Source organism: Bos indicus, chromosome 13 (genome assembly GCF_029378745.1).
Source record: "Bos indicus isolate NIAB-ARS_2022 breed Sahiwal x Tharparkar chromosome 13, NIAB-ARS_B.indTharparkar_mat_pri_1.0, whole genome shotgun sequence".
Taxonomy (NCBI): domain Eukaryota; kingdom Metazoa; phylum Chordata; class Mammalia; order Artiodactyla; family Bovidae; genus Bos; species Bos indicus.
The window spans coordinates 61,662,600-61,689,900 of NC_091772.1; the positions used below are offsets into that span (position 1 = coordinate 61,662,600).

Below are 27,301 nucleotides of genomic sequence, written 5' to 3' on the forward strand. Positions count from 1 at the left end.
GTTTTTTTGCTAGCTTTTCTGTCCAGGTCTGTGATCCGTTTTGTTAATTTTTGTACATGATGTCAGGTTCCTTTGGGACATGGCTACCAAATTGTACAAGCACCATTTGTTGAAAAGACTGCCGTTTCCCTATTGAATTGCCTTGGCAACTTTGTTAAAAGTCAGTTTACTGTAAATACAAAGTTTTATCTCCAGACTTTTAATTTTGTTCCATTGTCCTCTTATGCTTATCCTTATCGCACTGTCTTCATTACTGTAGCTTTATAATTGCTTAGAAATTGGTAGTATAAACCCTTTAGTTTTGTTCTTTTTTAAAGTTATTTTGGATATTTTGGGTCCTTTGTGTTTCCAGGTAAATTTAAGGATCAGTTTGTCAGTTTCAATAAAAAAGCCTGCTGGGATTTTGATAGGGATTGCACTGAATCTATAGGTTAGTTTGGGGAGAATTGCTATCCTAACAGTACTGAGTCTTCCATTTCAGTATGGAATGTCTCTCCAATTATTTAGATATTTTTCACTTTTCTTAGCAATGTTTTATGGTTGTCAGGATACAAGTCCTTTTTAAAAGCGTTATTCCTAAATACTTTATTCTTTTTGAAGCTACTGTAGACGAAACTGTTTTCTTAATTTTATTTCGGGGTTGTTTGTTGCTAGTGTGTAAAAATACAAGTAATTTTTATATATTGATACTGTAGTCTGTGACCGTGTCCAACTTGTTTATTAGTTGCAGTAGTTTTGTGGATTGCTTAGGATTTTCTTGATATAAGATATGTGATCTGCAAATAAAAGGACTGTTTTCTTTTTAATCCGGATGAGTTCATTTTTAGCTTAGAGTGTATTACTTGCTTTTATAGAGCAATGCCGACTAGAAATGACAGAAGTGGACATTCTTGCCTTGTTCCTCATCTTAGGAGGAAGCATTCAGTCTTTCATCATCAAGTGTGATGTTGGCTGTGGGTTTTTCAAAGCTACCATTTATCCGATTGAGGAAGTTCTTTTTTATTCCTAGTTTGTTTAGAGTTTTTATCATGAATATGTGTTGGACTTCATCAAGTGCATTTTCTGCATTAATTGTGATGATTGTATAGTTTTTGTTTTTTGTTTATATGATGCATTGCATTATTTGATTTTCAGATATGAAGCCAACATTGCATTCCTGGGCTAGAACCCACTTGGCCATGATGTGTAAACCTTTTCCTGTATTGCTAGATTCAGTTTGCTAATGTATTGTTAAGGATTTTTCCGTTTGTGTTCCTGAGGAATATCTATCTGTAGTTTCCTTTTCTTGTGATATCTTTGACTTTGGTACATTCTTTTTAAAAACTTATTTAGACAAATGAGATTATAGTATATGTTGATGTACATCTTTATTTTCTACTTAATAATTTATGTTGGCAGTCTTTCAGTAATAATCCTGCCTCCCACTTAAGTGTATATTATGCTAAATTGCTCTCCCCAAATTTATCTATATCTAGTGCATTCAGATTTTTTTAAACTTTTTGACTCTGATAGGTAAAAAAGATGTCATTATTTTCATTTGCAGTTTTTAGATTCTGAATGATGTTGAGCATCTTCTTGTGTCTGACCATTTGAACCTTTTTCTCTTTAACTGCCCATTCTTATTCTTTTGGGTTATTTGTCTTTTATTGGTTTGTAAGAGTTCTTGGTGTATTGAAGAAATTAGTCCTTTGTCAGGTGTGTGCGAAATATTTTTATTCAAATTGTCTTTTTTTACAATGAATTTTTTTTTCATTATCTTCCTTTCTGTATATTCTCCTTCTCAATAGCATCTGGATTTTGTTTTCTTCTTAGAAAACTTTTCATATCAAGATTGTGTTAAAGTATGTCTATATTTTCTTCTAATATTTCTCCTGTTTCAATTTATACATTTCTTTCCTGTCTTCTTCACTGCCAAACAGGTTGTATAGCCCTGTATTTAATATTTATTAAAATTAGTCTGCCTTCATTATTTTTCTTTTCAAAATAATCCTGAAGTAAAAGATAATTGTGAAACTGACTACAGTGATTCGGTTATTAGTAGAAAAGCATTGAATTGGGGGAGGGGCAAGGAAGGCGTAGTATTGCAGAAGAAAAGAATTAGAGGAGGGTAAAGGGAGACAAAAAGCAGTTAATCCGTGGCATCAAGTTCTTCTTTGGATACCTCTAATCATGACCTAAAATTATCTCTGAGCATGGCCTCCACAGTGGGGACAAACTTCTGATCACCCAGCTCTGCCAGGTTTGGTAGAGCTGGACCTTCTGTACTCTGCAGATAACTTGCTGTGTGACCATGTCACTTCCCCTCTCTGGCCTCCTGGATTATGTGACCCCCTAGCGGCTTCCTTTGGGGCTCAGATGGTAAAGAGTCTGCCCACAATGCAGGAGGCCCAGATTTGATCCCTGGCTTGGGAAGATCCCTTGGAGAAGGAAATGACAAGCCACTCCAGTATTCTTGCCTAGAGAATTCCATGGACAGAGGAGCCTGGCAGGCTGTAGTCCGTGGAGTCACAAACAGCTGGACCCGACTCCACTTTGACGTTCAGATTCTCCAAGAGATGTCTTTAAGGGGCCCAACTCGGGCTGGAACTCCGCCTTGTTTTGTTCTACCTTTAGGCTGCTTGGGGTGGTGGACCATCCCATAGTTTCAAAGGAATCATGAATTTCTTGAGTTTCCTGGGAGATCATAAGGCTTCTGATTCACTTTCCTCACTAGAGTAGGGATATCACCTTCCTCCTCCTTCCTTGTCACCTGCTTCTCTCTGTTTAGCTCTGGTTATGGCCTTTTCCTTAGCTAGGTAACTCTCTTGTTGGAAGTTTCCTTAGAATGAGCATACATCTTCCTCCTTGCAGTGTGCTCATTGGTCCTGCCTTCCAGTGCAACCCAGAGCAAAGCCACTCTGCCTTATCAAGCACACTTAATGTGTACTGTACTTAGTCCTTACTACCATCATCACTGTAGCACCCTGCCATGAGTGGAGTATTAGTTTCCTAGTTTCTTATTACAAATGAGAAACTGCAGGTTGGGCAGGTTCTGTGTCACTTGCCCAAAGTCACACAGCTAGGAAGTGATGGGTCAGGACTTGAATTCTTATCTGTATGACCCCCAGAGCCTGTGCTTTTTCCACCGCACCCATGGTTCTCAACGTGTGATCCCAAGACAAGACCAGCAGTTCCAACATCTCCTGGGAACTTATTAGAAGAGCAGATTCTCAGACCCTGCTCCGGAACTACCAAAGAAGGCATTCTGGGAGGTTAGACCCAGGAATCAGCTTTAATAATCCCTCCTGGTGATTTCCTTGCCTGCTCAAGTTTCAGAACCGCTGCCTACCATTTCTGCTCCCCAACCTGGCTGCTGCTTCCGTTCACGTCTGACCAAGAATTTATAGGTGACTTCACTTATCCTTGTTAGTTGTCAAATCTAGGGCTGAACATTACAGTGTCTCTGGAGCAGAAATGTGCTGCACACATATACACCCTCCCCCCAAATACATACATGTACTCGGTTACCAGAGTAATCTTTACAACTGCAGATATTCCTTTCCTCCTTCAAGTTCTTCAGAGTCTCCCCAGTGCACAAAGGACGAAGCCCAGACTCCTCAGTGTGGCTTTTGTGTGATGTATCCCTTACGTACCTTCCAGCCTCCTGTCTGCACAGATCTATTCATGCTTTCGACTCACAGGATGATCCATGAACTAGAAGTGTTGTCATCACCTGTGAGCTTGTGAGAAATACAGACTCTCCACCCCTACCTCTAGGCCTGCTGAATCAGACTCTGCCTTTTAACAAGCCCTCCAGGTAATCTATATGTACATCAAAGTTCCAGTAGCACCAACCTACACCTCACCTGCCAAAAACTCCTTATGGTTGCCCCCAGGCCTTTGTCCCTGTGTTTCACTCTTTATGGAGCACTCCCGCCTTCCCTCTCCTTTGCCTTGGAGTAGACTTGAATGCTTAGATTGACACCGCACCCCTCCAAGACTGGGCCGGCTTGTTGCTGCTCTTGTGTACTCCGGAGCCTCTTAGCTGCTAGGATAAGATACTACGCCCTCCATAGCAGCTGGGACCTAGAATTGCAATTGGCTGATGACCCCCAGCTGGCTCGTGGGGGTGCATTCTGTGAGGCTGGCACAGTGCCTGACAAATAGTAGGTGCTCAGTGTAGTGAACTGCTTTGTGTTCTGGTTAGAGCATGGACCTCGGGGAGAGACTGCTTTCATCTCTGAAATGAGAACAATAAGAGTCTCTGCCTCATACGGTTGTTGTGAAGATTAATTGCGTTGTTGCATGAAAAGAACCTAGAACTGTGCCTGGCACATGGTCTGCTGCTGCTAAGTTGCTTCAGTCGTGTCCAACTCTGTGCGACCCCAGACACGGCAGCCCACCAGGCTCCCCAGTCCCTGGGATTCTCCAGGCAAGAACACTGGAGTGGGTTGCCATTTCCTTCTCCAGAGCATGAAAGTGAGAAGTGAAAGTGAAGTCACTCAGTTGTGTCCAACTTAGCGACCCCATGGACTGCAGCCCACCAGGCCCCTCCGTCCATGGGATTTTCCAGGCAAGAGTACTGGAGTGGGGTGCCATTGCCTTCTCTGGCACATGGTCAGTGTCCAGCAAATGTTAGCTGACATTGTTATCACTGTCTTCATTACATGTGCATCATCTTATAATGCAGCTCACCTTCCTGAAAAGAGCATACTGTTTCTCTACATTCTGATCTTGAGCAAGTTATATAATCTGTGGGTCTCAGGTTAACCGGTAGTCATCTGGGAAATGGTGATAGAAATCCCCAGGTAGTTGTAGTTGTGAGAATGGTGTGAGTCAGTGTTGTAAAGTGCTTAGCACAAATCCGGGACTTGCCACAGGGAAGAGGCTGTACCACAGTGCCTTGTACTTACTTTTAGGTGCTTAGTGACTCTGTTACTTCTTGTTGCTTTTTAATGTTGTTTTCCGCCAAGGTGAGTATTTTCCATCTTTTTGTTTGTTTGTTTGTTTTGTGTGTACTTGCTCCATTGGTTTGAGACTTTGGAATAAAAGTATATTGAAGTCTTTCAGGATTTGCTTTTCATTCTTGTGCACCCTGAGGTCTCATGGAGCCCTTCAGTTCCCATGGGCAGTGTCTCTCTGCTAAGATTAGAGGACTCTGTTACAAAAGAACTGGAATAACTTCTTAGATTTAATTGGCTTGATAGCCATAAGAGATTATAATCATCTGCCCTGGCCTCAATTGACAGTTATCAGATAAGGCAAGTCTGGTGTTGAGCTTCCTAAGAAGGGAAATTTAGAACACACACACATTCAGTTCAGTTCAGTTGCTCAGTTGTGTCCGACTCTTTGCGACCCCATGAATTGCAGCACGCCAGGCCTCCCTGTCCATTACCAACTCCCGGAGTTCACCCAGACTCACGTCCATCGAGTCAGTGATGCCATCCAGCCATCTCATCCTCTGTTGTCCCCTTCTCCTCCTGCCCCCAATCCCTCCCAGCATCAGAGTCTTTTCCAATGAGTCAACTCTTCCCATGAGGTGGCCAAAGTACTGGAGTTTCAGTTTTAGCATCATTTGTTCCAAAGAACACCCAGGACTGATCTCCTCTAGAATGGACTGGTTGGATCTCCTTGCAGTCCAAGGGACTCTCAAAGAGTCTTCTCCAATATATCTATATTTAAATTTTATTGAAGTATAGTTGATTTACAGTGTTGTATTTCTGCTATACAGCAGGGTGATTCAGTTATATTCTTTTTCATTATGGTTTATCACAGGTTGTTGAATATAGTTTCCTGTGTGGCACAGTGGGAAACTCGCAATCCTTTCTTTGCTTTTCCCTTGGCAACTACAAGTCTGTTCTCTGTATCTGCGAGTCTGTTTCTGTTCTGTAGACATGTTCACTTGTGTCATATTTTAGATTCCACTTGTGAGTGATATCATATGGTATTTGTCTTTCTCTTTCTGACTTATTTCATTTAGTGTGATAATCTCTAGGCCCATCTGTGTTGCTGCAAATGGCATTATTCCATGCTTTTTTATGGCTGAGTAATATTCCATTGTGTGTGTGTGTGTGCGTGCGTGTGTGCGCACGCATGTGCGTGTTCATATACACCACATCTTCTTTATCCATTCATCTGTCCGTAGACACTTAGGTTGTCTCCATGTCTTGACCATTGTAAATGGTGCTGCTATCAATATAGGGGTGAATGGATCTTTTTGAATTATAGGCTTTTTCTGGATATATATCTAGGAGTGGGATTGCTGAATCATAAGGAAACTAGTTTCTTTGAGGAACCTTCAAACTGTTTCCCATAGTGAGTGCACCAATTTTCATTCCCACCGCCACCAGCACTGTAAGAGGTAGAATGCATATATTTTTGATTAACAAGAAATAATGATGTTAACTGTGGGCTTTTCATATATGGCCTTTATTGTATGGAGGTAAATTCCTTTTATGGGCTTCCTTGGTGGTTCAGGCAGTAAAGAATCCCCTTGCACTGTAGGAGACCTGGGTTCGATCCCTGGGTTGGGAAGATCCCCTGGAGGGGGGCATGGCAACCCACTCCAGTATTCCTGCCTGGAGAATCCCACGGACAGAGGAGCCAGGTGGGCCATGTTCCATGTGGTTGCAAGGAGTCAGTTATACCTTTTTTTTTACTTTGAGAATTTAAATCATGAATGGATGTTGAAATTTGTTAAATGCTTTTTCTGAGTCTGTTGAAAAGTTTGTTTTTTTTTCTCTTATTTTGTTAATGTAGTTTATCCCATTGATTGACTTACATTTGTTGAACCATCCTTATATGATGGGATTAAATCCCACTTGATCTTGGTGTACAGCTACTTTTAGTGAGGTGTTAGATCCAATTTGCTGGTATGTGGTTGAGGATTTTTACATCTGTGTTCATCCAGGGTACTAACCTATAGCCTATAGTTAGTTTTCTTGTGGAGTCTTTGTCTGCTTTTGGTATCAGGGTGCTACTCATCTTATGAGTTTGGAAGTGTTCCCTCTTGTATTTTTGGAAGAGTTTAAGGATTAGTATTAACTCTTCTTTCAATGTTTGTTAGACTTTACCTTTCAAGCCATCTAGTCCTATACTTTTTCTTTGCTGGGAGATTTTTGATTACTGATTCAGTCTCCATTTTATTCAATTTGTTGACCTATAAACTTTCACCATAGAACCTTATCCTTGTTATTTCTTAGGCTTCTGTTGTAATGTCTCCTCTTTCATTTATGATTTTGAGTTTTTTTCTCCTTAGTGTTGCTAAAGGTTTGTCAGTATTAGCTTTTCAAAAAACCAACACAGTTCTGTTATTTTTTCCCTATTTTTTAAAAAGTCTCTTTTTAATTTATTTCAACTCTAATCTTATTTCCTTACTTCTTCTAACTTGGGCTTCAGTTCAGTTCAGTCGCTCAGTCGTGTCCGACTCTTTGTGACCCCATGAATCGCAGCACACCAGGCCTCCCTGTCCATCACCAACTCCCGGAGTTCACTCAGACTCAGTTCCTTGAGGTGTAAAGCTGGTTTGGTTTTTAATCCATTCAGCCACTCTGTGCCTTTTGATTCCGAATTTAATCTGTTTACTCTCCAGGTTAGTCTAATGTGCATCATGGTTGAGAACCACTATCTTAGATGTACAGATAGGCTATGGATATAATAGATGTCTCGAAGAGTCTCAAAGTAGGTCCTTGGATGGGTGGGAGGTACCACGAACTCCTTAAATTTGAGAATTTGAAAAAAAAATCAGTTATCAAGGGGATATAGCTAAGATGGCTGCTAAGTCACTTCAGTCGTGTCCAACTCTGTGCGACCCCATAGACAGCAGCCCACCAGGCTCCCCCGTCCCTGGGATTCTCCAGGCAAGAACACTGGAGTGGGTTGCCATTTCCTTCTCCAATGCATGAAAGTGAAAAGTGAAAGTGAAGTCGCTCAGTCGTGTCTGACTCTTAGCAACCCCATAGACTGCAGCCTACTAGGCTCCTCCATCCATGGGATTTTCCAGGCAAGAGTACTGGAGTGGGGTGCCATTGCCTTCTCCAGTAGCTAAGATTAAGAACCATAGTATTCAACCTCTATGTGAATGAACGATTTTATGTTTTTATAGATCAGAGGTTGCTTGATGCTTATTATTAGCTTGTTTGATAAGGGTTTATTGAGTAGTCACATTAAGAAAGCCAGACAAGTGATTCATGTAGGTGGAGAGAGAGCAGATACTTAAACCATAATACAGCATGAAAAGTGCCGTATTATTTAACACAGTGGTGTGTTAAACAAGTACAGATTTAAATACTTGTCAAGTAACTTAAGTAGCCGTCTTTGAACATATATAGATGTGAAAGTTCATTTGGGTATTAGGTAGTTTCCAATTTCTTGCCTTTAGTGTTGTCATAGAGATATTCACAAAGAGCCTTAAAAAATAAGGAAAAAAGAGAATAATTCCTCCTGTGGAGATCTGAGGAGTTCTTGAATGAAGAAACATTACCTACATGGGACCTCCGAGTGTAGGTAGGACTTGAATAAGGTGAGAGCAAGTGTCGGAAGCACCCTGAGCAAAGCCCTTGAAGGCAGCCTCACTTGGGCAAGTCTGCTCACAGGGACAACCTTAGGGTCTTCCTGAAGGCTTAGAAAGAAACAGTGGGAGTTGCTGATGGAAAAACATCTTGGAGCCAGCAGGTGGAGTTCCTTCCATACCAAGCTAGAATTGGCTCTAACCCAGGCGTTCGGAACAGTGATGTTTTCTTTTGCCTAATTTATTTCATTATTTTTCTTAATTGGTATAAATTTGTATAAGCCCCTAAGAAAAACTGGAAAATACAGATCTGTTGTGCTTAGTTGCTCAGTTGTGTCCAACTATTTGCTACCCCATGGACTGTAGCTTGCCAGGCTCCTCTGTCCATGGGGATTCTCCTGTCAAAAATACTGGAATGGGTTGCCATGCCCTCCTGCAGGGCATCTTCTTCCCAACCCAGGGATCAAACTTAGGCGTTCCGCATTGCAGGCAAACTTTACCATCTGAGCCATCAGGGAAGCCCAATTACAGATATACAAAAAAGGAAAACATTGCCTCATTTTCTCAAACATAACTTAAAAAAGAGGAGCAGATCTTGCTGAGCAGGGTTCTATTCCCTAATTTTTCTACTTAAATCTAAAGCTCAGATATTCCTACTGAAAAAATACATCATCCTATTTAATGACTACATAAAAGGATACCCCATAATTTGACCCATTCCACTAATATTGGATATTTTACTGTTGTAAGTTATGAACTATTTCACTAGTTTAAATAATCCCGTGGTGAACATTCTTTTATGTACATTTGGCATTTTGGCACATTTTTCTGAACATACCTAGAAGTACTGGGTTGTCCAAGAAGTTTGTTCGAGTTTCCTGTCCGAGCAGGGTCAAAGAGTGTGCAATTCTGGGGGGCTTTTGTTACAGAGTATCAGATTACCCCCCAAAAAATGTTTCAGTTTATAATCCCTCCAGCCATATGAGAATATCAAAGCAGTGGCATTTTAATAGCTAAAACTGACAGTATCATCTTGGTATGGTCATTAATTCTAAACCAAATTTCTGAATTGCTTTTGGTTGCACAAATACTAAGAATCTTGCATATTATGGAAATCATCCTTTGCCATGTTTCACCTGTTGATCCTTCCTCTAAGATAAATTGTTCTGTGGTTTGTTGATGGTATCTGGATTACCTGTTTTCTGCATCATTTTTGAAAATATAGAGTTAGCTTATTATTTTTAATTGACTTTTGGATGACAGTTTATATGCCAGTAGTACAGGATTTGTCTTTCTTGCATTTTATTAACTGGAATTCAGGTTCAGAGAGGAATTAGAGGAAAAGAAAGGACAGGATTTATTTCTCTCACACAAAAGCACGCCCAATCTAAGGACTGCCCCGTGAGACCTAGCAAAGAGAGAGAGCCGGAATCTCCTGATGACTGTTCAAGTGGAGGAAGTCCTCCACTTGATGGAGAGGAGGTTGGATGCTGGTAAGTAGCCACAGTCAGTAGGCTTTCTGTCACAGAAAGAAAGAATAAAAGTCTGTTTGTTGTTGTTGTTGTATCAAGGCAGGCCCATGCTTCTGAATGCTTCCCTTTGTACGTGCATAGAGTATCTCCAGAGGGATTTTCAAGGACCTGGTGCTAGCAGTTGTCTTCAGGGAGCTGAAGAAGGAGGAAGATTTGTTTTTCATCGTTGTACCCATTTTTACTGTTTGCATTATTTACTGTGTATGTTTTACTTTTTCAAAATGTTTTAAAATCTAGTTATTTTTTTAAAAACTCTCTTACCCATGGTTATGCAATATGTTAATGTTAGAGGAGACTAGGTGAGGAGGCCATTTAGACAGCTAGTCAGTGGGGGCTTCTCTGAGGATTTGAGAGAGGCCTGAATGAAGTAAGGGATCAGACATGAGCCAGGCAGGCATCTGTGGGAAGGACGTTCTGGAGGAGGGAATGGTGAAGGTGATGGCCCGGAGGGTGCAGAAGGGCTCACCCTCAAGAAACAGTAAGAAGGCCAATGTAGCTGGAGTTGAGGTGGAATATGGGAGGTGGTGGGATCAGGACAGTTTTGGAGATGGCTTGTAGAAAAATACATTGGTAAATACAAGCTTCCTGACAATGGGAGCCCATTGCTGCGTGAAGCAGCAGAATTAACAGGACGCTGTGAGCTTTGTTTCCCACTGGCCTGTGGGACAGTGACACACGTGAAGCAGTGAAAGGAACATTGCTACAGGTGGGGAGCCCTGGCTCCTGTATTAGTTTGCCCTGATGTTAATTACTGTGCTCAGTCTGTGGCTCATTTCTGGAAGTGCAGAATCTGCCTTGTATCACTTTGGGGGGCATTTGGATGGCAGTTCTTGGGGGAGGTGGAGGTAAGATGGGGTCACTTACAGCAGACATGATGGTGCCACAAAGGGTTGTTCACTTCTTTCCCCTGGTCTGACTGCTGCCTCTCTTCTTCCAAGCAGGATTGGTTGCCGTGGTCCCTACTGCTTTTCTCGCTCATGTGTGACACAGGGGCCTTCTATGTTCCTGGGGTCGCACCAATCAACTTCCACCAGAACGATCCCGTTGAGATCAAGGTAAGTGTGTTCCGGGTCTGTGGGAGCCTCTGTGCTGGGCCAGAGGACCTGGGTGCAGGAGCACAGTGAGTGGTCATGTCCCTCTTGTGGTTGCAGAGATCACAGACCAGTTAGCCTGAGAGCAAGAGGGTTCCCAGCTGGAGCTGGAAGGAGTCTGCCCCCGCCACCCCCTGCTCCCCCCACCCCCCGGGGCCCCGCAGTTCCAGGATCTCCTGCTCTCTCTGGGACTCTGTGCGTTCTCTCTCTGTGTTCCTCTCTCTCTTTCTCTTTCTGGCTCTGGCTCTATTTCTGGTTCTTTCTGTGTCTTTGTGTCTCTACTCTCACTTTCACAGGTTTCTCCGTGTCTTTCTCCTGTACTCACTTCTGTGTCTTTCTGTCTCTCTTTCTGTGTCTCTGTCTCTCTACCTGCCTCCTCCTTGGTGACATTTCTGCCTCCCTTTTGGGGCTGTTCCATCCTCCTCTGGGCTTCCCAGTGGGTGCAGTAGTAAAGAATCCGCCAGCCAAGCAGGAGACTCGAGTTCAGTCCTTGGGTCAGGAAGATCCCCTGGAGAAGGCAATGGCAACCCACTCCAGTATTCTTGCCTGGGAAATCCCATGGACAGGGGAGCCTGGCAGGCTACAGTCCATGCAGTCGCAAGGAGTTGGATGCGACTGAGCACATGTGCACTCACATCCTCCTCTCCGTCACCAGCTTTCTCTGCATAATTCATATCATCTGTGTGTACGCAGCCTATTATGGATTCTGCTTTTTCAGTTTTAGCTTCTGCCAGGATTCTGTGGTTTAGTATTTCTTAACTATGCACTGCATATCTGAGTGGTGGTATATGAGATGATTTTAAGTTGCTGACAAGTATATTTTAATAACTTTTCTTTTAATTATATTAGAAAATATAGCCATTACTTCAGCTCATGATTTCATGACTACCATTGTTGGTTTTCCATTTTTAATCCCGATAAAATGTTTGTTTCTTAAATGAGTGTATTTATCTAAAAATGAATCATACCCAAGCAAATAGTAGAATACATATTAGGTAGATAGGGCAAGTCAGTACATGAATGATTAGGGTTTGGAAAGCATTGTCCTAAATCAGAGTCCGGGCCACCTCGCTTCTTCAGCTTAGGTGCCCACTTCTATGTCAGTCCCTTGTGACAGGGATTATGGGCCAGTAATTTTAAAATATGATTGATAAGGGGCAGTGGACAGGCTGACACCTTGGTTAATGTCTCCTGTAACAACAGACTCTGAGTGGCATTCTCAAAGCCCCAGATAGGGCAGGGGGTTGATGGTGGACCTTTTCGTATTTAGTTTTCCTCAGAATCAAACTCTAAGGTTCAGCTTTGCTACATGAGATTTATTAACTAGGCGCTCAGGGTCAGCACTTGGGAGGGAATGAGGGAAGCAGGACTGAGCAGAGGGAGACCTTGAACTGTGATACAGCAGAGTCCCTTGGAAAACTCTGGCACTGCAGTGGCTGGCCCTGCAAAGCTGTCTCACATTAAGGCGCGAGGACCAGCCACCAGGGGAGGGCTGCGACCTTGTACCAGAGCTCCCAGCTAAAGGAACTCCCCTCTCAGTTCAGTTCAGTCGCTCAGTTGTGTCTGACTCTTTGCAACCCCATGAACTGCAGCACACCAGGCCTCCCTATGCATCACCAACTCCCAGAGTCTACCCAAACCCATGTCCGTCGAGTTGATGATGCCATCCAACCATCTCATCCTCTGTCGTCCCCTTCTCCTGCCCTCAGTCTTTCCCAGCATCTGGGTCTTTTCAAATGAGTCAGCTCTTTGCATCAGGTGGCCAAAGTATTGGAGTTTCAGCCTCAACATCAGTCCTTCCAATGAACACCCAGGACTGATCTCCTTTAGGATGAACTGGTTGGATTTCCTTGCAGTCCAAGGGACTCTCAAGAGTCTTTTCCAACACCACAGTTCAAAAGCATTAATTCTTCAGCATTCAGCTTTCTTTATAGTCCAAGTCTCACATCCATACATGACCACTGGAAAAACCATAGCCTTGACTAGACGGACCTTTGTTGGCAAAGTAATGTCTCTGCTTTTTAATATGCTGTCTAGGTTGGTCATAACTTTCCTTCTAAGGAGTAAGCCATCACCCAAATACAACTGCTCCTAATACTTCTGGATTTTTCTTAGTCTTCTTCTCTGTGCAGTGTTTACAGTGTAGTATACTTGGCATTCTCACACTTCTATAAACACCCAGCTTCTTGACTATATCGGTCCCGCATAGGCAAAATAGTTGAAAATTTTAGTTCAGTTCAGTTCAGTTGCTCAGTTGTGTCCAACTCTTTGCGACTCCATGAATCGCAGCACGCCAGGCCACCCTGTCCATCACCAACTCCCGGAGTTCACTGAGACTCACATCCATCGAGTCAGTGATGCCATCCAGCCATCTCATCCTCTGTCGTCCCCTTCTCCTCTTGCCCCCAATCCCTCCCAGCATCAGAGTCTTTTCCAATGAGTCAGCTCTTCGCATGAGGTGGGCAAAGTACTGGATCATTTAGCATCATTCCTTCCAAAGAAATCCCAGGGTTGATCTCCTTCAGAATGGACTAGTTGGATCTCCTTGCAGTCCAAGGGACTCTCAAGAGTCTTCTCCAACACCACAGTTCAAAAGCATCAATTCTTCGGCCTTCAGCCTTCTTCACAGTCCAACTCTCACATCCATACGTGACCACAGAAAAAACCATAGCCTTGACTAGACGAACCTTTGTTGGCAAAGTAATGTCTCTGCTTTTGAATATGCTATCTAGGTTGGTCATAACTTTCCTTCCAAGGAGTAAGCGTCTTTTAATTTCATGGCTGCAGTCACTGTCTGCAGTGATTTTGGAGCCCCCAAAAATAAAGTCTGGCATTGTTTCCACTGTTTCCCCATCTATTTCCCATGAAGTGATGGGACCAGATGCCATGATCTTCGTTTTCTGAATGTTGAGCTTTAAGCCAACTTTTTCACTCTCCACTTTCACTTTCATCAAGAGGCTTTTTAGTTCCTCTTCCCTTTCTGCCATAAGGATGGTGTCATCTGCATATCTGAGGTTATTGATATTTCTCCCGGCAGTCTTGATTCCAGCTTGTGTTTCTTCCAGTCCAGCGTTTCTCATGATGTACTCTGCATATAAGTTAAATAAACAGGGTGACAATATACAGCCTTGACGAACTCCTTTTCCTATTTGGAACCAGTCTGTTGTTCCATGTCCAGTTCTAACTGTTGCTTCCTGACCTGCGTACAGATTTCTCAAGAGGCAGGTCAGGTGGTCTGGTATTCCCATCTCTTTCAGAATTCTCCACAGTCTATTGTGATCCACCCAGTCAAAGGCTTTGGCATAGTCAATAAAGCAGAAATAGATGTTTTTCTGGAACTCTCTTGCTTTTTCCATGATCCAGCGGATGTTGGCAATTTGATCTCTGGTTCCTCTGCCTTTTCTAAAACCAGCTTGAACATGAGGAAGTTCACGGTTCACATATTGCTGAAGCCTGGCTTGGAAAATTTTGAGCATTACTTTACTAGCATGTGAGATGAGTGCTTCATAGAGGCCACCAATTCTCAATCTAACATCTAAAAAAGCTCTGAAACCAGGGTTTTTTAAAATTCATTTTAGGCAAGACCTGACCTGAATTTTTTTTATTGACTTTATTTGTTCCATTTAGTATGATTATTTTTACATTTCTTTGTACAAACAGTCATTGAATGTGGGGTACTACTCCAGACCCAGCTGGGAGGTGTTATAAAACCATGGTATATTATACCACATTGCTCTCTTAAAATTAGAAAAATTCCTAATTCCAAAACAAGAGTTTTAAGTAAGGATTGGACCTGGATTTTAAAAATTATTTATACTTTCAGATGGTGTATGAGGAATGATCTATAGAGTCTAAACAGCAAAGATAATTTTAGTTGCATTTAAAATTTGCTTTTTGCAACATTTTGATTGGTTCTATTTTATCCATGTTTTGGGGAGTAGTCTGTGGCCGTCACTATTTCTGGAGCTACATTCTTGCATCAGTTCCTAAATGTTCACCGTCATGGTCTTCTTAAACTTCATCTTTAATGGTTGCATAATATTTAGTTGAATGACTAGTTTATGATTTAGTGACCGGTTTCCCATTGTGGAGCTTTTAGCTGTCTTTCCACTTTTTCCTCTCTTCTTCCGTTGTGCAAACATTTGGTGAGCACCTACTATATGCCTAGATCTGTAGGCATAGTGGTTCATAGGTGAGCAAGATACATATGGTCCTTGCCCTCATGAACCTTAAATCTTAAAGTCCAGTAGGGGAGGCTGATTTCTTTGGGGGGGGAAAAAAAATCAAATAATTATATTTCATCAGACATGCTACAAAAATAACTAGGAGTGTTGAAGTAGAGGAAATGGGGGAATTCCTTTGGTAAGATGATTAGGAAAGGACTCAAAGGTGAAGAATTTCAGCTGAAACGCCAGTGGCTCAGCAGTAAAGAATCTGCCTGCAATGCAGGAGGAGACAGGGGTTCTATCCCTAGGTCAGGAAAATCCCCTGGAGAAGGGAATGGCAACCCACTCCAATATTCTAGTCTGCAGAATTCCATGGACAGAGGAGCCTGGTGGGCTACAGTCCATAGGGTTGCAAAGAGTCGAACATGACTGAAGAGACTGAGCATGCAAATGTGAGAAGGAGTCAGAGAATCAAGCAAGGAGGATCAGGGTTCCAAGCTGGAGGCAGGAGAGGACTGGTCAGGCTCAAGGAAATAGAGGCAGAAGACCACTGTGGTTAGAAATGAGGAGTGAGCTCTTTGTTCCTGTAGTGTTTTCCCTCATTTGGAGTTACTTCCTTAGAAAAGATATCCAGAAGTGAAATTATGGGGTCAAAGAATATCAACACGTTAAGGACTCTGAGTATGTGTTGGATTTGGTTGTGATTTTAAACAAAATCTATGATGCAGTCTGAAACTAGTGAGCTGTGAAATGATTCAGAATTGTAGAGCATATTTATAGTGTACCAAAGTTGTGTCTGCTGCAGTTAGTTTGCTTTTTAGATAATAATACCGAGTATACTGAAGATGAGTGGGTACCAGGGAGGATTCTTGAAAGTCCCCTTGATTTCTGGGTTAAGGAATAATGGCCTCTCTTCTCCCACCAGGCTGTGAAGCTCACCAGCTCTCGCACCCAGCTACCTTACGAATACTACTCGCTGCCCTTCTGCCAGCCCAGCAAAATAACCTACAAGGCAGAGAATCTGGGTAAGTTCTTCTCTGGCACTGCTGTTACCCTGTCCCAAAGAGGAACTCAGATCTTTTCATAGTGATAATAGCAGTTAACCCTTAGATAGCACATACTGTGTGCTAGACGCCATTCTACATAGTTTGTTTATATATTAGCTCATTCAGTCCTCATAACATCCCAAAAGAGATAGTTGTATTTATTCCCATTTTTACAGATTAAGTAACTTGTCATTGGTTATACTGTAAATTAATAGCTAAGCTGGACTTGAAATCTGTGTAGTCAGGCTTCAGAGTTGGAGCCCTTGGCTCCTGTTCAGACTAGTTCTTCTTGATTTCCAGATATCCCTTTCTGTCTCTCATGGCTTCTGTAACCTGTTCTCCTTTTAATTAAGAGTGAGTGATTATCTCTGGCCCTGATGGAAGCAGACATCACTATAGTTCTTGCTAAGCTGTTCAGGCCTTGCCTCAAATAATATGTGAAGCAGCCAGCACAGTGTCTGGCATATGTGTTCATAAATAGCAGCCATTTTTTCATTAATTCAAATTTCCATTAATTCAAATAATTCTTCATTTGGTAGAATTTCAGGCTTAAAAGATGTTTGGAGGACTCTGTTTAGGACGTGATTATTAGTACTTACTCTGTGCCTGTCTCACTTTAAGTCCTGGAGATAAAAAATTGGAAGGATGTGCCTCCATCCCCTGACTTTGAGAAAATGAAGAGACTTTCCTCTTCTCTTACAGCTTAGGGAGAGGGAAGGAGAGAACTGGTTATTGAGCAAGCCCCTAAAAGGGCCACCTTCTCCGTCAGGGCTGCACATGGTTCTGATGTTTCCAGAACCTCTAGCCAGCATCTGTACCTACTGTTGGGTATTGGGCATCCCAGGCCAGCTGGGGCAGACCTTGACCTAAAGCAGGCAACACCGCCAGTCCCCAAGTCTTTCCTGATGCTGTTGAACGGAGGTTGATCTCAGGGCCCAAGCTGTTCCTGCTTACCTGCTGCATACCCTTCTTTTCCTATTTTTTAAAATAATTGTATTGTTGTTTACTTTTGGCCGTGCTGGGTCTTTGCTGCTGTGTGCAGGCTTTCTCTAGTTGCGGCAAGTGGGGACTGCTCTCTAGTTGCTGTGCTTGGCTTTAGCAGTCGTGGCACACGGGCTCAGTGGTTGCATGCGCTCATGGATGCTACAGTGTGGGCTCAGTAGCTGTGCATGGGCTTAGTTGCACTGCAGCACATGGAGTCTTCCCAGACCAGAGGTCAAACCCACGTTCCCTGCATTGGCAGGTGGATTCTTAACCACTGGACCACTAAGCAAGTCCCGCTTACCTTTTTTCTCTCTACACCATGCCATGTTCCCAGAACCTTGCTGCTACCAGGAATCCTGACCTGCTTTGTCCTCCAGACCCCTCACAGCAGCTCCTCCCTTCCCGTGAGCTGATGTGGATTTGTCAACAGCCCAAAACTCAACAGTTGGGCACACCTCAGTGTGATACCAGGTGACCTGAACCTCCGTGGAGCTAAGGAATGTTCCTGCCTCATGAAATGGAAACTGCAGTGTGCAAAGTTATCCTGCCACACTGTATCTTATTCCGTCTTTGTGTAGTGCCTCCCGCTGTGGCCTAGAGGCTCTTTGAGCAATGGGATCATGTCCTACATTTCTCTGTCTTTCTCTGCCACTTCTGACCCAGCCTCTGACACATCGTCATCATTCAGTTAAAGTTAAATGTCCTCCCTGAGTGGAGCAGAAACAGCCTTGATCGAATGCCTGTTGGGTTGCAAGCCTTGTTCTCTTCGTCATCATTATCATCACCGTTAATCCTTACATGGCTCTCACAGTGAGCCAGGCATTGTTCTGAGCCTGTCTGTGCTTTAACTTAGTTAATTTTCACAACAGCCCTCTGAGGTAGCTACTCTTAAAATCCACTTGTCATGGACAAGGGAAGTGAGCCACAGGAGGTGAAGTCACTTGCCTCAGGTTACTCACCGAGTTGGTGGCAGAGCCCAAGAACTGTGGTTGCAGGGTCCAGAGCCTCAAGCAGCACAGTCTGTACTGTCTCACTCGGTTCCCCCTGTGACTGCACAGCCAGGTACGCTGGCCTCCATGCCAGAGTAGAGGGCACAGCAGCTTCAGAGATGTGAAAAAGTTGCTCATGGTCAGGAGGTGTAGATTTTAACCCAGGCTTGTTTTGTTTCTTTTTTTAGTATTTATTTTTACTTATTTGGCTGTGCCAGGTCTTACTTGCAGCATGCAGGATCTTGAATTGCAGCATCTGGGATCTAATTCCCTGAGCAGGGATAGCCCTTGGGCCCCCTGCATGGGGAGCACAGGGTCTTAGCCACTGGACCACCCGGAAGGTCCGTTAACCCAAGTTTTTTAACTCTAAAACAGTTATTTCTGTTGGCGGCTCACCTGGTAAAGAATCCGCCTGCAATGTAGGAGACCTGGGTTCTATCCCTGAGTTGGGAAGTTCCCCTGGAGGAGGGCATGGCAACTCATTCCAGTATTCTTGCTTGGAGAATTCCAGGGACAGAGGAGACTTGTGGGCTACAGTCCATGGGGTCACAAAGAGTTGGACAAGACTGAGCAAGTAACACTTTGACTTTCACTTTTCTGTTGTCCAGACTGCCTTTTCCAGAAAGGTTCATTTGGGCTGTCTGAGGGCTGTGCTCCTGATTCTCAGATTGGTGCACTGATAAAGATTCATATGGTGGGGGGTTTGTGAGGGGACATCTGTAGCGGATGTGCTAGAGGACAGTGTCATTCTCTCTTTGAGCGGCCACTTAGCCTGCGGTTCATTTAGTGTGGCTTGCTGACTGCTCCCAGCTTTATAAGTTAAAAGGAATACTTCTCTATTAGAAATGAGCTGTTCTAGACCACTGTGTCCTCCTTCTTGGTTTAAATCTAATTTCTAAATATCGAGAAGTGATACCTGTCTTACTTGATCTGCAGCCCTGTTCCTCTCTCTGTATGTTCTTCCTTTCCTCAAGTGAGTCCCCTGTTGACTTCACTGAAGACAAGTGGGCGGTAGGGCATGTGGTAGAGGAAGGAGCCCGGGGACTTGAGCTAGAACTTGGTTGTAGAAGCCTCAGAGTCTTTCTGATATGCACCTGTCCTCACTCATCCTTTGTATCAATCAGCACCAAGCCCCCTAGATTTCACCTCCTTGGTGCTCCTGAATCGTGTACTTGTTTCCACCCTCCCCACACCCTGGAATGCAGCCACCATTGCTGCTTGCTTGCATAGTGCCTTCCATCACCCCAGACAGTTCCTTGCATGTCTGATGTTTTCTTGACAAAATAGCCAGACTGATCTGTTACCAGAATCAGATAATGGCCTCTGCTGCCCCATTAGAAACTCTTTATTGATTTTTGTTGCTCTCTGGATGAAGATCAAACTTCCTGTGTGGCCCACAGGCCCGCTAAGGTCCAGCTCTGGCCAGTCTCTCCGGCACACCTCAGGTCACCCTTGTTGTCTGCACTGCAACCACACAGGCCTCTAAAGTTTACCCTGTCATCTCCTCTTCCCCCAACTCTTCCCCCGAGAAAGGACCCTTTGCACATACTGTTCCTTCTGTCTAGAATAGTCTTTCCCCATCTTTTTGTCTCTTTAATCCTCTCTTCCTTTAGAGCTCACTTCAAGCATTACTGTTTCCAAGAAACTGTCCTAGACCTGCTTCCCACATCTAGAGCAAGTTCCTCTCATTATACTGTATCTTCTCATTGTCCTGAGTATTTAATCAGTGTGTTCCCACTAGACCATAAGTTCCATGAGTATGTCTGTACAGCATTGTGTCTTCAGAGCCCAGCATATAACCAATACCCAGTTTAGGAAGGAACAAATGAGCAAACGAACAAACGACTAGGCCAGGAGTCCCACATGAGGCAGGTCCACTCTGACCGGCAGCCGTTCGACCAGGTGTGGCTTCAGGCATTAGTGCCGCCTGTGGGCTTTGGTTGGTCTGCTTCAGCTCGCCCCAGTTCCTCATCATCCCAGTAGAATTGTCAGAATGGCTCCACATGAAAGCACTGTTGGGTTTAGACTCTGAATGCTTGGTGCCTGCTCACGGGACACACCTGGCAACAGATTGTTCTGAGGTCGTAGGTGTGCAAGGGTGTGCCAGTTCCTTAAGAAGATGTTTTGGCTAAAAATCTCCGGTGCTGGATTTTACACTACCTCCCTCCCTGCCTAAACCAGGATCTGAAGACACAGAAATAAATTATGTGCCCTTAAAGAGCTCATAATCAGGTAGTAGGGCAGAAACTTAAACCATCAGTACATTGTGCAAAATCACATCACTGACATATGAAAAGGTGCAGAGGTGATGCTGGTGATAAAAGTAGTATTTGTTGCCTTCCCACTCTGTGCCTGGTACTTTATTTCTCACTGTAATCCTGTGAGATGGGTACTATTATCCCCATTTTGCAGATGAGGAGATTGAGCCTCATCAAGGTTAAATTACTTTCCAGGACTGCTGAGCTAGTAAGCTGCAGAGCCACGGTTCAGTTATCCTCGCTTCACCATCATACGATGCTCCCTCTGTGCTGAGGGCAGTCCAAGGAGAGAGACGAGCTGAGCCTCAAGGAGGTCAGGAAGGGCTTCCAGAGAGTGGAATAATAGCTGAGCCTGCAGGTTGAGAAAGTTTCCCGGGAATGTGGGGCAGGGATTGGCAAAGGAAATGATAATGCGGCTCAGAGGCATGGAGTGATGGGGCATGTTTGATGTGCCCTGAAGAGTCTAGGGGTGCTAGAGCACAAAAGGGAGGAGTGGGCAACAGGTGCGGTCAGGTGGGCAAGCTTGGCCTGAACAGGCGGGGTAGCACATTGAGTGTGCCAGGCTGCAGGACTGCTGGAAGCCTTCCAGGTGGGCCCTGTGTCTCCGTGGGTCTGCTGACCTCAGCAACCTCGGGGCTGAAGCTCTGAGCTCCATCTGTCTCTCTTATGGCAGGAGAGGTGCTGAGAGGGGACCGGATTGTCAACACCCCTTTCCAGGTTCTCATGAACAGTGAGAAGAAGTGTGAGGTTCTGTGCGGCCAGTCTAACAAGCCAGTGACCCTGACCGTGGAGCAGAGCCGGCTCGTGGCCGAGCGGATCTCAGAGGACTACTACGTCCACCTGTGAGTTGTCCCCTGCTCCCCGCCAGCCTCAGGTTCCCGGAGGGGAGGGCCCTGAGGGAGCGGCGGTCTGAGGGACTGAGCGGGGCCTTGGGTTTCCAGCATTGCGGACAACCTGCCCGTAGCCACCCGGCTGGAGCTCTACTCCAACCGTGATGGCGACGACAAGAAGAAGGAGAAAGATGTGCAGTTTGAACACGGCTACCGGCTCGGCTTCACAGACGTCAACAAGGTACTGGAATGCCCTAGTGTGCTCAGAGGGCCGGGGAGCCACGCCCCAAAGTCATGAGCACTGGGGCCACAGAGGAGGGGGAAACCTGCAGCTCTAGGCTTCTAAGAGAAAATACAGGGATGGCCAGGGCAAGTTCCTGCTGGTGCCCCCAGGTGTGGTCTGTCGGAAGTTTGGGTACTGGTGGGCAGGGCACTAGCAGATGCTACAGAGGAAGTGGAAAGCGCAGTGCCTAAAACCTCAGATTCTGTATAACTATATGATCATATGGATTATAAGAGTAATTCTGCCCACCCCACCCCCACCTCCAAAGAAAATCAGGAATTTCGTCAGTGTGTTAGAGAGCAAGCTAAGTGGTGGTCAAGAGCATACAGGTTGTCTGGGTTTTGATTCCTGCCTTACTGGTTGACGGGGACCCTAATCCTACTTCTCTGACCTCTCTAAGCTTTGTGTTCCTTTTCTATAAAATGTATGTGATAGCCATACCTGCCCTTTAGGGGGTCCTGCAGAGTGTATCAGATAATCTGCATAAGCACTCTGCAGCACAGCCACTGAGAAATACGCCAGCAGTGCTGATTGTAACGGGGATTCTCTTATATTTATCATTTTCTAAACTGAACACATATTACTTAGGGAATAAAGAACAAGCACGTTTCTTTCGAGGCACAGTCACTGTCCTCCAAGGGCTTCTGTCATAACGGGCGAGAACTGACAGTGTGAAACCCTGGATCTCAAGTCCCAGTTCCAATCCCATGGGCAGTGCCAGAGGAGTTCGCAGGGAGCATACGTGCATTCAGGTTGTCACGGAGGAGGTGGGCCTTGAAAACTAGATAGGCTTGAGCTGCGTGAAGTCGGGACGGCATTCTAGTTGAAGTGAACGCTGTGAATGTAGTTCAGGGTGGGGACGGTTCATGAGGCAGGGAGAGATCCAGGGGAGCAGGTGAACTAACCTGTCTGAGAAGGTGACGACAGCCCAGTATGTCAGGGTTACAGGACAGAGGGCCTTGAATCCCAGCCTGTGGGGTCTGGACTTTAGTAAGCCCCACTGAGGCCTGGAGGGTTTGCAAGTAGCGGACTGCTATGAGAGCAGTGTATTTGGAAGGTTGGTGCGGCTGGGTCTATTAAATGCGGGAAGGGACCGAATACCTGGCCGGCCTGCCTGTGTGGGTTTGCTGGTGGTTCCCTGGCTCCAGCTTCTTCGTCCCCTCTGTTGCTCTGCTTAGATCTACCTGCACAACCACCTCTCGTTCATCCTCTACTACCACCGGGAAGACCTGGAAGAGGACCGGGAGCACACGTACCGCGTCGTCCGCTTCGAGGTGATTCCCCAGAGCGTCAGGCTGGAGGGTGAGTGGGTAGGTGTGGCCAGGGGGCAGGGCTGGGCGGGCCTGGGCTCCCACACCCAGGGCCTCTGCGCCCTTGACTCCTGACGTGGCTGATAGGGGCCCAGCCAAGCTAGGGTCACTGCATTCCCGTTAGAGAAAGCAGGGACAAGGGGAGAGCTGACACGCTGAGCCCTGGCCTGGCATCTACCGGTTGACCCGCTCCCGGCCACCGGGGAGGTGTGTGCTGATTATGATGGGAACCAGAGGCTCAGAGAGCTCGGTGACTTGGCCACAACCAAATAGCAATCGGGCTTGGCTGGGCCCATCATAAAAACCAGCTAGCTCAAGAACAAGGGGCAGAGGTACAGACCGAGCTGTTGGGCAGCCAATCTCAGTGTTTGTGCTCCTGCAGGTGAGTGATTGGCGTAAAGTTGGCTCAGGGTCAGCCATCCTCTGGGAATTTGAGAGCCCAGGCCCAGCCCTCTGGGCCTGATTGACCTAGTCCACTTTCACCTCGCCTGGCAGCCCTTGCTTACCACAGAGCGCACTTCCACTTAGTAGGCCTGGTCTTCTGTCCACCGTGGTGGTGGGTTTTGGGATTTTTTTTTTTAAGGTGTGGAACCTGGTATTCAAACAAACAAAATCATACTCAGAAGTCTCTTGTAAAATGTAGACCCTGTGCTTTCGGGGCGCAGACTGCCTCTCCTCCCGCCAGTGTCGTGGGCGCAGCCTGACGTTTACTGTGTGAGTGTTTGACAGCAGCTGCTGCCCCCCGTGGTTCTTCGAGGTTAGAGACCCTGTCTTCTTTTCTCACTGTTTTTAGCCCAGTACCAGGCAGATAGTAGGCGCCTGCTTATTGTATGTTTGTTACTGAATGAATGGACGATGGCAGGATGAATGGATGAGTAAATGAAGGGAGGAAGTGACTGAGGACTGATTGCTAGAGTGCCGGGACTCTGGGGACTGAATGAGCGAGGAAGCGTGTGAGACAGTGGGCTGGTGGTGTTTGCGTGTTGAATGGGACTGACTGAACGAGCAGGTGGATATTTGCTATGAGTGAAGGAAGAATTTGTTTGACTAAACAGGGACTCAGACCCACTCCCTGCACACAGCTCTCTGCAACCCCTGAGGCTCTTTGAAAAGTCAGGGCTCCAGGGAGCACAGTTTTAAAGCTGTCATTGCCAGCTCTTCCTAGCCTCTTCTCAGTAGCACGCCACCCTTGTGTACGCCCCCAGAACAGTCCCTGGGTAGTGGCACCTGCCCTCCCAGGAACAGACTGAGTCTCTGTCTCTCGCAGACCTCAAAGCAGACGAGAAGAGCTCATGCACCCTGCCTGAGGGTACCAACTCCTCGCCCCAAGAAATTGACCCCACCAAGGAGAATCAGCTGTACTTCACGTACTCTGTGCACTGGGAGGTGAGAAGGGGCTGCAGCCGCAGCTGTAGGGGAGGACGGCTCGGCCGGGCGGGAGAGGTAAAGTAGGAGGCTTGGCTCTCAAGCACTTCCTCCCCATCGCCAGGAAAGTGACATCAAGTGGGCCTCTCGCTGGGACACTTACCTCACCATGAGTGATGTGCAGATCCACTGGTTTTCTATCATTAACTCCGTCGTGGTGGTCTTCTTCCTGTCAGGTGAGAGCTGTGGGCTGGAGGGTGGAGAGAACAAGGGCCTGAGGTGTCACATGGCTCACAGGGGACTTCTAGGGTGTTCTTGGAGCCCAGTGTAGGTCAGAAACGGACATCAGGGCTCTGTGGGGGCATCAGGTACACAGAGATGAACAAGACTCAGCCTCCACTCTGGAGGGCCCCCCGGGGAAGACTGCGCCTCTCTTCACACACACCTTCGTTGGTTCATTCAACAAGGGTTCATCATTGCTCACCCTTTTGGGGCCCCAGCCACACGCTGGATATGGTGTTGAGCAAAACTAACCCAGCCTCTGCCCTCACCGTCTATACTCGGGTGGCAGGAGAGAGACAGAAAAGCCCCGGACTGATGGAATTCCAGGTAGTGCTAAGTGCTAAGTGCAGAGAGGTGAAGGCTGCCTTAGAGAAGACCTCTCTGAACGAGGAGCCACATTCAGAGACCCAGGGAAGGACTCTTCTAGCCAGGGTCACACGGCCCTGCTGTGGGACAAACTTGGTGAGAAGCCAGATGACATGAGGGCGGGAGGGCAGGGGACATAACTGATCTTTTCAGTATCAGAGAGGAAGTAAAGATAATGTTGTCTTCATTAAACCTTTAGCCTGGGACCAGCTGTGGTGCTAATAAACACTTCACAAGCCTCCCGCCTCCTTCCAGCCAAGCCTAAAAGCAGTAAGTTAGCTCAGGGTCCGATAATCCGTTGTCTTAGCTGCTATACCGCTGCCTAGAGAGAAACAGCCCATGCCAGGGCCAATGGGGGCCTCAGAACTGTTTAGGGTGTGTCGAGAGGAGATGTCTTGAAGTGTGAGTCCTAGTTAAGGCAAAAGCAGTAGCCTGGGTTATAGGCACACAGGTGAGAGGGAGATGGGCCATGACCTGATAACCAAAAGCAATAAATAACCAGAGAGGTGAGCCTGGGAAGTTAGAAGGACCAATCACTGGAGGAATAGGGATGCTGTTCTCCCTAGAGTGGAAGCAGTGTCCTGTGACAGCCTCCACCAATCCCAGCAGCTCATTCCTCCCCCAACACTTGAGGGGTGACCCTCTGTTTGCTCCTCCCCTGGTCACTGAGCTGGAGCCCTGCCCAGGAGAGGACCTGAGGCCACTGCGTAGCCAGTTCCCACTGAAGAAAGCCACACGTGCCAGGGGGACCTGCAGCACAGAAGACTCAGCTGGCAGTGCTGACGGCTTCTCTTCCTCCCCGCCCCCCGCCGCCCTGTTTGTTTCAGGCATCCTGAGCATGATTATCATTCGGACCCTGCGGAAGGACATCGCCAACTATAATAAGGAGGATGACATTGTACGAGGTCTTGGCTGGGGAGGGATGGACTTGCAGAGGGAGGGTGGTCTAGCAGTAGAGCTCCAGGCCTCCCAGACAAGGACTGGGGGCGGGGGTGGAGGGTTGTGTGATCATTCATAGCATAAACCTTGAAAGTATTGAAAAGGAAAACAAACGTTTAATGACTCAAAGTGCTTGGGATAGATTTTCTCATTTTATTTTGCTTTTTTATTTTATTTTATGTATTTATTTTTGTCTGTGCTGGGTCTTCATTGCTCCACACAGACTTTCACTAGTTGTGGCAATCGAGGGCCGATCTCCATTGCAGTGTGAGGGCTTCTCATTGTGGTGGCTTCTCTTTTTGCACAGCACAGACTCTAGGGCACACGGGCTTAGTTGCCCTGCAGCATGTGGCATCTTCCCAGGCCAGGGATTGAACCTTTGTTTCCTGCATTGGCAGGCAAATTCTTAACCACTGGACCACCAGGGAAGCCCAGCTTTCTAATTTCCAAGCTTTCATAATGGAAGAAAACTGGATTGATTTATTTGATTGATATTGATTTGACATACATAATAATCCTTTATGTCAAAACAAAACAGAAAAGTGAAATGGCAAACAATATATGCAACAGATTTTTTAGAAGATGATAGTTATACAATATTGTGAAGTAATGATCCTCCAATTAAAAATAAATGTTTTTAAAAAGGAAGATGATGGTTAAAAGAACTGGTATAAAAAAAATTAAAGTTCTCTAATATGCTGATGAACAAAAAACACAGACAAGGATACATGCTAATAAACATGTAAAAAAGTGTTTTTATCTTAGGCATAAGTCCCCAACATGGGCTTCCGTGGTGGCTCAGTGGTAAAGAATCCACCTCCCAATGCAGGAGACGCTGGATCAATTCCTGGGTCAGGAAGAGCCCCTGTAGAAGGAAATGGCAATGCATTCCAGTATTCTTGCTTGGGAATTCCCATGGCTAGAGGAACCTGGCAGGCTACAGTCCATGGGCTTTCAAAAAAGTTGGACACAACTTAGCAACTAAACCACAACATCAAGCCCCGCACTTGCAGTTTCAATCATCAGAAGACAGTTCTGGACCCTAAATTAGCACAGCTCTGTATATATAGTATTAATTGTTGGCAAGGTTAATGTGAAATAAGCACCTTTCATGCCACCTGTACAAGTGTAAACTGGTAATTTTCTGAAAAGTAGTTAATTGACAGTAAGTTTCATAAACTGTCAAAAAGTTAACTTTTCTTTTTTTTTTTTTAAATTTTTGGCCTCACCATGTGGCATGTGGGATCTTAGTTCCCTGAGCATCAAAACCACAAAAATTTGATCTAGAAATATTCATAGCAGACTTGTTCATAATTTAAATAAACTGAATATAGCCTGATATCCCATAATAATAATTTGGTTATAGTATAAT

At 45.4% G+C, this 27,301-nt stretch overlaps 1 protein-coding gene across 2 annotated transcripts in view; it reads left to right on the top strand.

Moving 5' to 3' along the window:
* TM9SF4 (transmembrane 9 superfamily member 4) overlaps positions 1-27,301 on the top strand; it is a 50,917-nt gene that overhangs the window by 8,598 nt on the left and 15,018 nt on the right. Inside the window, exons 2-9 of one of the 2 annotated variants that reach the window (XM_019972233.2) lie at positions 10,962-11,075; positions 16,203-16,302; positions 21,228-21,396; positions 21,496-21,625; positions 22,846-22,969; positions 24,245-24,363; positions 24,467-24,578; positions 25,818-25,888. In XM_019972233.2, the coding sequence (XP_019827792.1) occupies positions 10,962-11,075; positions 16,203-16,302; positions 21,228-21,396; positions 21,496-21,625; positions 22,846-22,969; positions 24,245-24,363; positions 24,467-24,578; positions 25,818-25,888 (939 nt within the window). Of the gene's footprint in view, positions 1-10,961; positions 11,076-16,202; positions 16,303-21,227; positions 21,397-21,495; positions 21,626-22,845; positions 22,970-24,244; positions 24,364-24,466; positions 24,579-25,817; positions 25,889-27,301 lie in introns of those variants that run through there. The other variant, XM_019972234.2, reaches the window with a different exon arrangement.